Source organism: Gossypium raimondii, chromosome 5, assembly GCF_025698545.1.
Source record: "Gossypium raimondii isolate GPD5lz chromosome 5, ASM2569854v1, whole genome shotgun sequence".
Taxonomy (NCBI): Eukaryota; Viridiplantae; Streptophyta; class Magnoliopsida; order Malvales; family Malvaceae; genus Gossypium; species Gossypium raimondii.
In genome coordinates this window covers 54635296-54649158 of record NC_068569.1, presented here as the reverse complement: position 1 = coordinate 54649158, position 13863 = coordinate 54635296, and the positions used below count along the sequence as shown (strand labels likewise).

The 13863-nt window shown below is 29.3% G+C and overlaps 1 protein-coding gene across 1 annotated transcript; it reads left to right on the top strand.

The window, feature by feature from the left end:
- Positions 1–6882: 6882 nt before the first annotated feature.
- LOC105768236 (carnosic acid synthase) lies at positions 6883–8747 on the top strand. The gene is made up of 2 exons (XM_012588057.2): positions 6883–7860; positions 7940–8747. The coding sequence occupies exons 1-2, from the start codon at positions 6913–6915 to the stop codon at positions 8558–8560; spliced, it is 1569 nt and encodes a 522-aa protein (XP_012443511.1). The 5' UTR covers positions 6883–6912; the 3' UTR covers positions 8561–8747.
- Positions 8748–13863: the final 5116 nt, after the last annotated feature.

Genomic DNA, 13863 nt, shown 5'->3' with positions numbered 1-13863 from the left:
ATCTTTGTCTCTCATTTGTTCTTCCGAGCTAATATTGAAGAATGTAGTATGGTGAAATCAATTTTTGTTTGGAAGGAGTGTTTAATGCTACAAAGTCTGATCTAATAGTTAATCCTTAGTCACTCTTTAAGTTCATGAGTATATTTAAAAAAAATCCTGAATGTCATGTTTCTAAGCATCCCAGAACCTATTCAGGATTTATATGGAGCATCTGTGGGGTAGAAGAAAGTTCTTTCAACCTAGTTTCATTTACCTTAGATTATCTAATTAAAAGAAAATTAAAATAATTGTCCCTTATCAATACTTAAGTAATTCGGTGTAAATATATTTGTTTTTGGCTTTCACTGCTGACCATTTGGCACCATTTTGTCCCTTACCAATACTTAAGTAAACCGGTGTAAATATCTTCTGTTCTCCTCAAACCTCCTGTTGAACGTCTAAATGGTGTGATTATGTCGAGTCGAACTTGATACGCATAGCACACATTACGTACAAAATGGTTAGTTATTATAGGAACTAGAATTGATTTTATTTTCTTGCGAGTTTTAAATAACTTTATAGAATCGGGTCTCGTTATTATATAACGTAGGTTTGTTTCAAGTTCGAAAGTTATATCATTTTATTATTTCCAAGACATTACCTATTTAGAAACGGTCCGGAAACTAAAATCGTGACTTGTAAACTTAACACGAGCTGAAATCTTTTGATCAATCCTTTTTTTCTTCAGTTTCTTTTTTTTCTTTTGTCTTTTGTTGCTTCAAACCCGACAAATTCTCTTTTGAATCGATTGTTTATTGTTTGAATCGATTCATCGTGGTTTAAATCGATTCTTTTTTGAATTAACTCAATTAAAAAACCTAACATCCCGCCCATATGAGCTGGTATATATACAGCAGACGTACTTAGGGGAATAAGAAACGTAAACATGGAATAAATGATTTGACACAGGTTGGGGCACAAGTCAAGACAGAAAAAAAAGTAATGTGAAATTTTAATGCTTGATTTGATTTTCAAGCAACCCATTTGATACTCTTTTTTTTTTGCTTTACAAGGACATGAATAAAAACTGGCGAGCTGAAGTTGATCTTGGCAGTGTTCCTGAACATCCATTTATCCTTATTGGATAATGTGGCCCTCTGACACTTCCCATAATCCATTTAATGAACTGATCTTTTAAGGATATTTCACTTTTTTAGTTTTTACAAGTAAACTTTAAGAACAATGCAAGTTTAACATCGATCGGGCACTTAATCAACTCGAGAAATCCAAATTTAAATTGATCAAAATTTAGAAGGATTCTAATAAAAAGAAATTTAAACTTAAAATAAACTGATTTAAAAACCCAAAACCTCAAATTTAATTGAATTGAATTTAAAACTATTCAAGTCGAATCCAAAATTACTTAAAACTAAAATATCCTAAAAATGTTAAAACTTGAATTGATTGATCCAAATCACCCATCCGTTCAATTGAATGACCACACATCATCGTCATCACCCACATAAGGAGTATATAGATTTTTTGTATAATGATTACCTATAGTGCGAAAGCCTCAATTGAAGATTGAAATTGTAATAGCTCTAGAAGTCAATCGACAACAAGTTGAGCAATAAATTTGGAGTGACTGTATTATAAAATAAGAGATTAACGTGTTATAAAATAAAAAAGACAAAAAGTAAAGAACAAAGAGAATGAGAGAGCAAATAGAGAGCATATTTTATTGATCAATCGCAAATTATTTATAATGTTTCTTCAAAGTCTATATTTATGGACATAAGAAGTATAAATGAAATAAAGCTCTATTTCTAATGACCATTAAAATTTAAAGTATATCAAAACTTATCTAGATCTTGATAGACATCCATTTAATAATAAAAATATCCATAACAATTTTTCTTTTTTAACCTATTTTGTTTCTTGACATAATTTTTCGTTATAAGAAAAGAAAATTTTAGAATAATTTTATTTCTACAATTTATATTTTGAAAAATAATTCAAATAAATTGAAATTTTGAATAGAATCCAAAAAGAAAATTTTGTGAAATATTTTGTATTTTCTTGGCTAAAAGATTATATTAAATTCAATTTCACAAGCCTTTGTAATATCAAATTTGGATGTTCTTCAAAGGCATGGAACCCGACTTAAAATATTAGTAATTTGGTTTCTAGAAGTACAAAAAAGCATGTAATGATCTAAACTTTTTTTTTTTGGTTATGTTCTATTTTAATTTATTATTGGATTCTATTGAATTATAATTTTATATATTTCCCATACATATTAGTTCTTCACCAACAATATTTTTGAGATTTTTTATTTAGAATTTTCTATTTTTTAATATTTTAAAACTTTATATAGAATCAATGTCAAATTGAAAAAATATAAAATATGAGGACTAAAATTGTTATTATACCTACTAAAAAGTGTCACATACTTAATGTAGTGAGCAATGAAAACAATCTTGAAAATGTTAGTAACCAAATTGTAACTTTTTTAGTTAGATGACCAAAATGAAAACTTCCTCATAATTTAGTGACTAATGGTATAGTTTACCGAAAACAATCAACTTATAATTTTAACCAATGAGGAGACTTTGATATTATTGGGAGAGGTTGAATTTTTAAGTATTTTGTATTAATATAGTTTAAGTTATATAATGTGTAATTGTCATACGTGGATATTTAGTTCCACAATGTGTTGTTGTTATGTGTAGATTTTAGTTTAGTGGATTGATTTGATCAGTTCAAATTATTTCAACATTTAATGAGCTTTATATTAATTTAATTCTACTTTATAATTTATTCAGGCATGTATTTGTTATTATACTATAATCACATTGTATTGTAATTGTAAACTAAAACAAATTTTATAATTTATATTGTTTTTTAATATTAGTTTTACAACCTCACTCATCAAGAATTAGTCACTAAATTTGGGTTATAATTATTTGATTATTGAGACTCGGGTGAATTTTTTAGGTATAATGATTTATCGACTCTTTAAATTTATATAAAACAAAAATCATTTTAGCTTTCCATTTAAATTGTTATTTCTTTTAGCTCTTAAATTTGTGTTTTTGTTAAATCATCCCAAAATGAATAAAAAATTAACGTATGTTAACTTTGTTGACGTTGCATACATGTAGATTGCTATGTGGATGCTACCTCAACAAATAATTTTTTAAAAAGTTTAATCATAAAAAGTCAACAATCCAAACCCAAATTGATCAAAACCTGGAATGATTCTAACAAAAAGAAATTTAAACTTAAAATAAACTGATCAGAAAACTAAACTTAAATGAATTGAATCCAAAATTACTTAAAACTAAACCATCCTAAAAATGTTAAAAATTGAATTGATTGATCCAAATCACCCATCCGCTCGATTGAATGTCTAATTATAGGTAATAATTGAAGATCGTTTAACTACTATTCGTTTTACCATTTTTGTTAAGTTAAAAGTTGTATATAGAGGGAGGGAGAAGTAGAAAATATTTTTAAAGGCCGAAATTAAATTATAACTTTTTACGATAGTAAAAGTACAATTTCACAATTTCATAACTTTAGTATTGAAAATGAAAACGAACACGGGAGTCGCCACCAATCCTTTTAGATGAGGTGTGATCGGGTTACCTCGAAAAGTGATTATTTTTGAATACGACTTGATTTATTAAGACAACGATTTTGGTCCACGAAATTCAGAAAGATGGGTTCAGGAGTCAATTACATACGAGGAAGGATTAACACCCTCGTAATGCCCAAAATTTGGTATCTAGTTGATTAATTAGTGTCTTAGTGTCGAAAATTAAAATTTTGAAGAAATTTTAAAATACGATCCCTTGTTAAAATGAAAAATTTTTCGAGAACAGGGCATATTTCACGTTAATCGAGAAAAAGTATTACGTCTCGTAAGTTAGGACACAATGTCTTGAATTCCCAATACAAGAATAAACACCGAAAAGTTTATTTATTGAAAGGTATTTGATTCTCTTGGTTTTAGGAAGAAATCATACTCCGTAAGTTAGAATACGATTTTTCTTAATTCCCGAGATTATTTTAAAAAATTTTGCTAAAAAACGTTCGTTTATTTAGATTTATCGAGAAAATTGAAACCCCGTATGTTAGGGAACGACCTTTCGAATTTTAAAGTATGTAATATTGCTTATTTAAAAAAAAACAAAATTTTATGTATCGGGTGAAGATTAATGTAACACGATTTTATAGTAAAATGTAAAAATATATTACGGTGCTAGTATGCATAACGGACTAATAACAAATGCGATAATATAAATAACAATAATACGAGCAAGAATAAAGATAAGATAAATAAAAAAGCAAACTAATTATAAAAAGAGTAAATAAACAAATAAAAACTAATAAAGAGTTTAAATAAAATTGAAAATAAACAAACGAATAAAAGAATGAAAATATTAAATAAAACAAATCAAAAATAATAATAATAATAATAATAATAATAATAATAATAATAATAATAATAATAATCCAGATTTTGAAAGTATAAAAGATAGAAATAAATAAATATTAAAATGACATAATAAAATAAATATATTTAAAATATTTATATAAATAAATAATTAAAATAATAATAATGCAAAATTAATTAATATAATAATATAGTAATAATAAGTAAATAAATAGAAGGAAAAAAATAATAATACTAATGATAATAATAATTAATTGATTAATTAATTTAACAATAACATAGAAAAAAATAAAGAAATAAAAATAATGCTAATAATGAAACACAAAAAAAGGAAAATAAATAGTTAAAAAAGCTATTTAAAAATACCAATTTAATTAAAATGGGATAATATTAAATACAGTGACTAAATAAATAATAAAAAAGAAATCGAGAATGTACCGAAAACCCAAAGCTACGGGCTTGATTGAATGGGCTACACGACTCGAACTATTATTTTTCTTTTTGTTTCTTTTTGCAGGTAGCAGGTAGCTAGGGAGGAGTGAGGCCATGCCCTAGACTATTTTATTATTTTTTCTTTCTTTTCTTCTTCTTTTTTCTTCTCAAACCCTAGCTTGCGCCACCGCCTTCTTCACACGGTGGTCGGAAAATCGGGGGTAGGTGCGCAAATCACGCTTGGCTGCCAGAAGGACCAGATTGCAAACACAACAAAATTTCTGAGGCCAAAGTGTGATTTTGGAAAATTTGGGCTCAAAATGTAATTTTAAGAAATTTGAGAGTTAAATTGTAATTTTAAATTTTTTAGATTTTATTTATCTTAGGCCCGGGCAAAATTGGCCTTGTATGACAATCCATAACAATAGATAAGCCAGACAATACAAAAAAAATCAAGACAAAGACGTGCCAAAAGGCAGAAAAAACCGTGCTAGAAAGAGCAGACAAATTAAAGGATAAATTCAAACATTTTAATATGGAAAATTTTATTGACATTTGATTGGTAAATATGGATTCCCTTATACGGAGGCTATTGCAGCTCGCCTTAAACGTTCAGCCTTCTAAGAAAAAAACTAAGATGATTTTAGAAAGAAAAAAAAATGCTCTTAATTATTCCAATATGAATTTATTTATTTTTCCCTTCAATTACAATTTATATATAAATATATATATATTACACAAATTACCAAATTAAAATAGTATTACAGTCTTAAATTTTATAAATAATATAATTGATAAAAAATTATATACATAATTATAATTTGGTAATAATTTCATATATATTTAAAAGAAGTATATTTAATTAATTATGCCAAAAAAATGCATAGAGTAAGTAACAAGTATTTAGAAATTTGACTAAGCTCGGATCTTAAAATCAACTTGAGAAAATTTAGGGTGAAAAAGTAGACTTTTTTAATGACATTCATGCTGACAAAGTTGAATAGTTACCAATTTGCGAATAAGAACGGATTGGTTGAATCGATTTTAAATTGATCGGACCAATTGATTCTCAATTCGACATATTTAAAGTAAATAAATTATTAAAAAATTAAAAATAAATAGTATAATATTATAATATCGATTCAATTGCCAATTCAATTAACTAGGTTCAATCATTAAATTAATTTTTATAAAGCCATTTCATGTATATATATATATATATATATATATATATATATATTAAAGTTGTATGATTTCTAGAATACTTTAAATATTAATTTTATGTACACTCATTACTTGGGTGAAAAATAAAATAATATAAAAAATATAAAAATTTGGTTAATTTGCGAATAAGAACGGACTGGTTGAATCGATTTTAAATTGATCGGACCAATTGATTCTCAATTCGACATATTTAAAGTAAATAAATTATTAAAAAATTAAAAATAAATAATATAATATTATAATTTACAAATTAACTAGTGTTCTTACCTCTCATTAGATCGATACCCTAGTAGATTCTTAATCCAACCGGTCCAATCTAATTTAGATAATAGTTTTTATATTTTAAATTATTTTAAAAAATCTATATATTTTAAGTTGAATTGTCGAAATTAATAAAGAATTGTTCATTAATAATTTAGGGTGCAAATAGACACACGTTAGATATTTTGAATAAAATAATTTAGATAATAGATTTTTATATTTTAAATTATTTTAAAAATCTATATATTTTAAGTTGAATTGTCGAAATTAATAATTTTTTTCCATTTGGTGTTATAAGGAAATTCCTTTCTAGTTTGAAGCGTTTTTCTACATTTCAACTGAAAACGCTTTTAGCTCCTTAAATCGGCATATTCCCTTAATTATTCTAAAAAACAAGAGTTACTATTATTAAATAAAATAACTATATTCAATGTTTGTTTTTTACTAATATATCAAATACTTTTACTATATGAATTTATAATTTCCTAGCTATACATTCAGTTGCTCTCTCTATATAACTCCATTTCTTCTGCATTCAATCATTGAAAACAAAAATGACCAACTTATACAACAAGCACGCAGTTCTTGCTTCCGAAGGCTGGTCATGGGGCTGCCATGCCCCTGAATTCGCTCCTCTTATGGCGGGGGCACTAGTAATTTTCTGCTGTGCATGGTGGTGGTGGGATTTGAAATTCACCAAAATAAACCCACCTCTACCACCTGGTCCTTTAGGCTTGCCTATAATAGGAAACCTGCCCTTCATTAAACCCGAATTGCACCGTTACTTTTCAGACCTTTCTCGGATCTATGGTCCCGTCTTCAAACTTCGGATGGGGAGGGTGTTGGCGATAGTCATAAACTCGCCTTCACTTGCCAACGAGGTCCTCAAAGCTCAGGATGCCATCTTCGCTAACCGTGACGTTCCGGCATCCGCTGTGGTCGGCACATTTGGTGGACTCAACATCTTATGGAGACCCAACGGTCCTAGATGGAACCAGCTGCGTAAGCTTGTTATTTGCGAAATCATGAGCAAACAAAGCTTGGATGCTTGCTACGTGCTTCGTCAACGAGAGGTTCGACGAATGGTGAAGGAGATTCACGGAAAAGTTGGTTCCTCAGTTAACATATATAAACAATTATCAGCAACCGCTCTACGAGTGATGACGAGCACGCTATGGGGTGATGATCCATCGCAAGATTTGATTGAGTTTAGGAAACGATTGGATGAAATTATAGTGACATTTGCAGCGCCGAATGTTTCTGATCTTTTCCCAATTCTGGCCCCATTTGATTTACAAGGAATTGAATCCAAAGCGAAGGAGCAAGTGTCGTGGTTTTATGGGGTTTTTGAATCAATGATAAAGAACCGAAGAAACATTAGAGATGATGGAAAAGAGAAGGAGAAAATTAGCAAGGATTTTATGCAGCAATTGTTGGAGCTGCACTGGCGAGGAGATGAGAAAAACTCTTTATCCATCAACGAAGTGAAAGCTTTGCTTCTGGTAAATAACTTTAACACAATAACATCCACATAAGTGTTGATATTTTCCATTTTACAATATTGATCTCTAAATCTCATAGGATTTGATGGTCGCCGGTACGGATACAGTACCCACTACTGTAGAGTGGGCAATGACCGAACTATTACGCCATCGAGATAAAATGACGAAACTCGTAAAGGAATTGGATATGGTGGTCGGAAACCAGAACACTGTGGAAGACTCTCATATACCTCAACTTGTCTACTTGGATGCTGTCATAAAGGAGACACTTCGTCTTCACCCGGTTGCTCCATTGCTAATTCCTCATGTGCCCAGTGAGACCACTGTTATTGGTGGATTTACTGTCCCTAAAGGTTGCACGGTTTTCATTAATGTATGGGTCATTCAAAGGGACCCTGAGTTGTGGGACGATCCTCTTCGGTTTCAGCCTGAGAGATTCTTGGAAGCCGACATTAACTATCGAGGCAACAATTTCGGGTTTTTTCCATTTGGTTCAGGGAGGAGGATGTGTGTTGGGGTTTCTCTGGCAGAGAAGATGATGGCACTGCTCTTGGGCTCTTTGGTGCACTCTTTTGAATGGGGATTGTCAGAGGGAACTAAGCCTAGTTTAGAAGATAAATTTGGGATTTTTTTGAAGAAAACGGAATCACTTGTTGCTATACCCGTTGCACGACTTCCTAATTTGGAGCAATACCATTGAATATGTTCAGTTTGTGTGTAATCATAAGCAATATAATACGCATGTTGTTAAATAATTGTTACTACGTAACAAAATAAATAAGACTTTACATAATAAAGTTGAACCATTAGAGATTATAAATCTCTTAGGTTTAAATCCTAAAAATTTATATGGATATGTTTTTGAATGAAATACATACTTGTGCTTATATATACTTGTGCTTATATAGTTTACTATCACTAATAAATTTATATATGTTTTTTTGTTTGCTTTACGAGGACATGAACAAAAACTGGCGAGCTGAAGTTGATCTTGGCAGTGCTCCTGAACGTCCATTTATCCTTATTGGATAATGTGGCCCTCTGACACTTCCCATAATCCATTTAATGAACTGATCTTTTAAGGATATTTCACTTTTTTTAGATTTTACAAGTAAACTTTAAGAACAATGCAGGTTTAACATCGATCGGGCACTTAATCAACTCGAGAAGGATAGGAAGGCACAATTTTTCTTCATTTGGGTAACTTTTATATTATTATGCAGTGGGGTGTATCTTTTTTATCTGTTTGGTTTTGTTTCAAGCATCTATAGAATTTTCTGATATTTGAAGGAGTTATTTACTAATTATTGTGCTTGCCATTGATCACAGAAAAAGGTGGTGTCATTCGGGTCTATTTGGAAAATTTGGCCAGAGAAGAGAATGTCCAAGAATACGGGTTACCTCTAGACTGTTGAGGGTTACTTTAACCAAAGGCAGTACTAAGTGATATGAGTGCTAAGTGACATGTTGAGTGGTTGTATTTAATTTACATAATCACACGTTCAACAGCAGGTTTGAGGGGAACAAAACATATTTACACCGAATTATGTAAGTATTGATAAGGGACAAAATGTTGTGAATGCATGGTTTATCCTCCCAGACATACATTCCTTCACGTTCATCATTATAAATCTTCTTCTAATATTTTTTTACCAATTGTTCTTACTGAAATTACTATAATTATAGATAATAAAGGGTCTACAATTAATAGACGGAACTGAAAGCAGTTTGTAAATTTCTAAGCATTCCATTTTCCCATCAATCTCTGGAAAACCTTGCAAGATTTGGGCAACCCGAAAGAATTATTGTTTCAAGAGATTCCATTCTCTTAAGCCTCTTAAACACTCCGATTGATGGACGAATATACTAATCTGGTACAACCTTCCATAACCAAAACTTCAAGATATGGGGCTACCGTGACGTCGGGTGTCTTGAGACCCTTTGAGGTTGATCAGTTGAAACCAATAATAAATTGAAGAGAAAAGAGAAAACATAAGAAAACTTATTTCTATTACAATAAGCTAAACCATACGGACCGCATGAATTTAACTCTTACTTTATTTCCTTCCATAGGTGTTCAATGTGCAACAAGATTGTCTGATTGGAAGCTTCAAGGCAATGATCTTATAGGGTATTCTTTTTAATCTAAAACTCATAGTTCATTAGAAAGATAATTGAGATTACCGTAATTAGGACTCTAAACAATCTCAATGTTTTCATCTTTGAGAAGACATCAACACTCAAATATTAATATTAAGTACAAGATTTTTTGCAGATTGGATCAGTATACCATTGCTGAAAGTTTTGAATTGGTACCAAGGCAGAGAATAAACAAAGAATGGATTTAAAGAAGAAAAAGGAACAGAGAACAAACCATTTGTTGCTGTTTATCAGCAGAAAACAGGACAAAGAACAAAGCAGCGAGATGTATGAAAAATTTACTTGCTCACAAATGCGCAGCAAGGAATAAAAAACTGATTTTCATTACATGTCTTTTATAGACAATCATTTTACCAAACACAAGTAACACCACTAATCAACCTAGTAAGTTGTGAAACATTGCTTGTACACTAGAACAAGCCAACTAAACACATCAAGCTTGTTCATTTTCAACCAGACAAAATTACATTGCAAATAAAACTAAAAACTTGTTAATGCAGCATGCATAAGAGCTGCAACATGCAAATAGACTGCATGCACTTCAACAAAAACGTAACTGCAGCATGGTTGGCTTACGAGTAGAAGCATGCTTGTCTTGAGATTCAAATATATATAATATTAACTTACAAGAATCTTTGTTAATATTTAGGTTTCAGCAATGAAATTCTTTCTTGTATTTCTTCAGATCGTCCACAAAACCCATTTTTTCTAGCCTCTCTTCTTCGAAATTGTAGGAAAATGAATATTTTGTCTATTTTAGTGACTCGATTTCCAACTTTGATTTCTGCTCTCTCGCCAATAATTCCCTTTCTACCATGGCAAAATCGTTGGAAAGAAAAGTGGATTTTACAAGAGAAATCATTTTGGGAATGCTCCAAGTGCTGATATTCTCAATTTCATTGTCACCCAAATCTGTTGAATTAACAATCTATTCCATATCTATATTTCTCAATAGATTTATTTAAGATTCTCCTTTTATTTCATTGATTCAAAAATAATATTGCATGTAAAATCATTGTTGACCACTTTTATTATCGATTCCACATTTTCTTGAGTTGACATAACTTATCGAGATCTCTTACTTTCACTATACTTGAATCTCTTTTGGAATTTTACTTATTAGCTATGTCTTGGGTCTCTTCTGGACCATATAGATTTACTATTTTCTTTTATAAGAATTTTCATAATTGGAACTTGTAATGATTTATCCTTGTTGAACTTGTGGTTCAAATTACTCTCCCCTAACTCATTACAAGTTATTATTTCTCTCCTCCCTAATGTCGAGAAAACTATCGAATCAAAATAGTAATCACAAATCATGTCATAATTGAATCTCCAATATATTTAAAACATATAATAATACAAGGAGACTCGTAATTAATATATACTCCCAACTTTCTTTGAGTATTCACTCATCTTTGTTGTGGTGGAGAAATTGAAACATTTACGTACATAAAAAAATTCAAAGATGAGAAATATTTAGCTCTTGATTAAAAATCAATTGTAATGGGGAGTATTTAGAACTTATTGGTTTGATGCATATAACACGTAAATCAAAATAATCTCACGTTGAAATAGGAAGTTTAGTTCTCATAAGTAATGGTTTAGATATTAATTAGAGGCATTCAATCAATAGTTTCTCTAAATTGTTATGCATATAAATAACAAGCTTTTACGAAATTTTTTCAAACTCAATCGATAAAAGACTGAGATTTATATAAACTCATCAGCTTTAGCAATATGAATTGTTCTAATTGCATAATCTGAAATTAATTATTCAAATAAGCAATCTTGCAAATGACAGGTTGCAAGTTGATAACACATATGTGATTAATTAGAAATGCAAGACATTAAATCTCAACTTTAGCTAATGAGTTTCTCATAATCAATTTTCATTGAGAACAAGCAACAAATGAGAATTCTTTAAATTAAATAATCTTCTGGTTCTTTAATAAATGTCCATATGAATTCTCAATTAATTTTCGCATCATATATGATCCATAATGATCTAACTTGTCGACCAAGTAGTAAATGCATTTGTATTAGTAAACTTCGGTTTACTTTAACATACATTTCAATTGTATTAATAATGTCAATATAAATTGTGACAAATTGATAATCTTCTGTCATTCTTTTTACTTTGTATCTACATATAAGTACTATTGTGACATTTACTACTGGAAATATCTAAATCAATGTGAAGTTTATAATGTCACTAAGTTAACAAAATAAATATAATTTTCAAACAAGTATATGCAATATTCACTGCAGGAATATGGCAAAATCTTCAAATATTCAAAAAAATGATTGTAAAATTTATTATATTTATTGCAAACATTCACTTCAAGGAATGTGCAAAAGTAATTTAGACAATAATGTAAGTATATATCGTATTTCTTACCAATAAGATTATATAGATATCATCTACTTCAAGAAATGATAAATTAATATAAATCATTGAATATTTTGTACTAAGAATAAACATTTGGCAATATTTTCAATCATCCATCTTCTTCTTATCTATTTGTCAATAATGGCAATAAGTTAAATTTTCATAATTGTTATGAATTGCTACATTCACCCCTGGGAATGGAACAAAACTGGTGGAACAAATAACTCGTTATAAAATATCCTTCCTCAAAGAATATTAACAAGAGCAAAATATTTGGGCATACACCACACATGTGGCCAATAATCTTTCATATCGCATTGGTAACATAAGTTATATTTACTCTTTGAAGAGTTATATTAAGAACTCCCATTATTCTCTTTTTATTATTATGTTCTCACTTTTAGTGGTCCATGATTATATATTTTATTTTCTTTATATTTGCATTCACTTTGGAGAATGCAACAAATCTAGTAGGATAGACTTCTAGACGTCTCTATTGATTCTTTTATTTGGGCATACACCACACATGTGGCCAATAATCTTTCATATCGCATTGGTAACATATGTTATATTTACTCTTTGAAGAGTTATATTAAGAACTCCCATTATTCTCTTTTTTATTATTATGTTCTCACTTTTAGTGGTCCATGATTATATATTTTATTTTCTTTATATTTGCATTCACTTCGGAGAATGCAACAAATCTAGTAGGATAGACTTCTAGACGTCTCTATTGATTCTTTATTCCATAATCACCATCACAAACATATGTGGATTTCAAATCAGAATCTATCTATTCTTGTTGTCATGATTAGTCTCCAATTATAATAAACAGGACATAATAAATAAATCATAGTAAAATATACCTGAAGATCTTTAACATCATTGTCATCACCCACATAAGGAGTATATAAATTTCTTTGCATAATGATTACCCATTGTGCGAAGGCCTTAATTGAATATTGAAATTGCAATAGCTCTAGAAGGCAATCGACAACAACTTGAGCAGTAAATTTGGAGTGACTGTATTATAAAATAATAAAAGAGAAAAAGTAAAGAACAAAGAGAATGAGAGAGCAAAGAGAGAGCATATTTTATTGATCAATCGCAAATTATTTATAATGCTTTTCCAAAGTCTATATTTATGAACATAAGAAGTATAAATGAAATAGAGTTTTATTTCTAATGACCATTAAAATTTAAAGTATATCAAAACTTATCTAGATCTTGATGGACATACATTTAATAATAAAAATATCCATAACAGTTTTTTCTTTTGTTTAACCTATTTTGTTTCTTGACATAATTTTTCGTTATAAGAAAAGAAAATTTTAGAATAATTTTATTTCTACAATTTGGATTTTGATAAATAATTCAAATGAATTGAAAATTTGAATAGAGTCCAAAAAGAAAATTGTGAAATATTTTGTATTTTCTTGGCTAAAAGATTA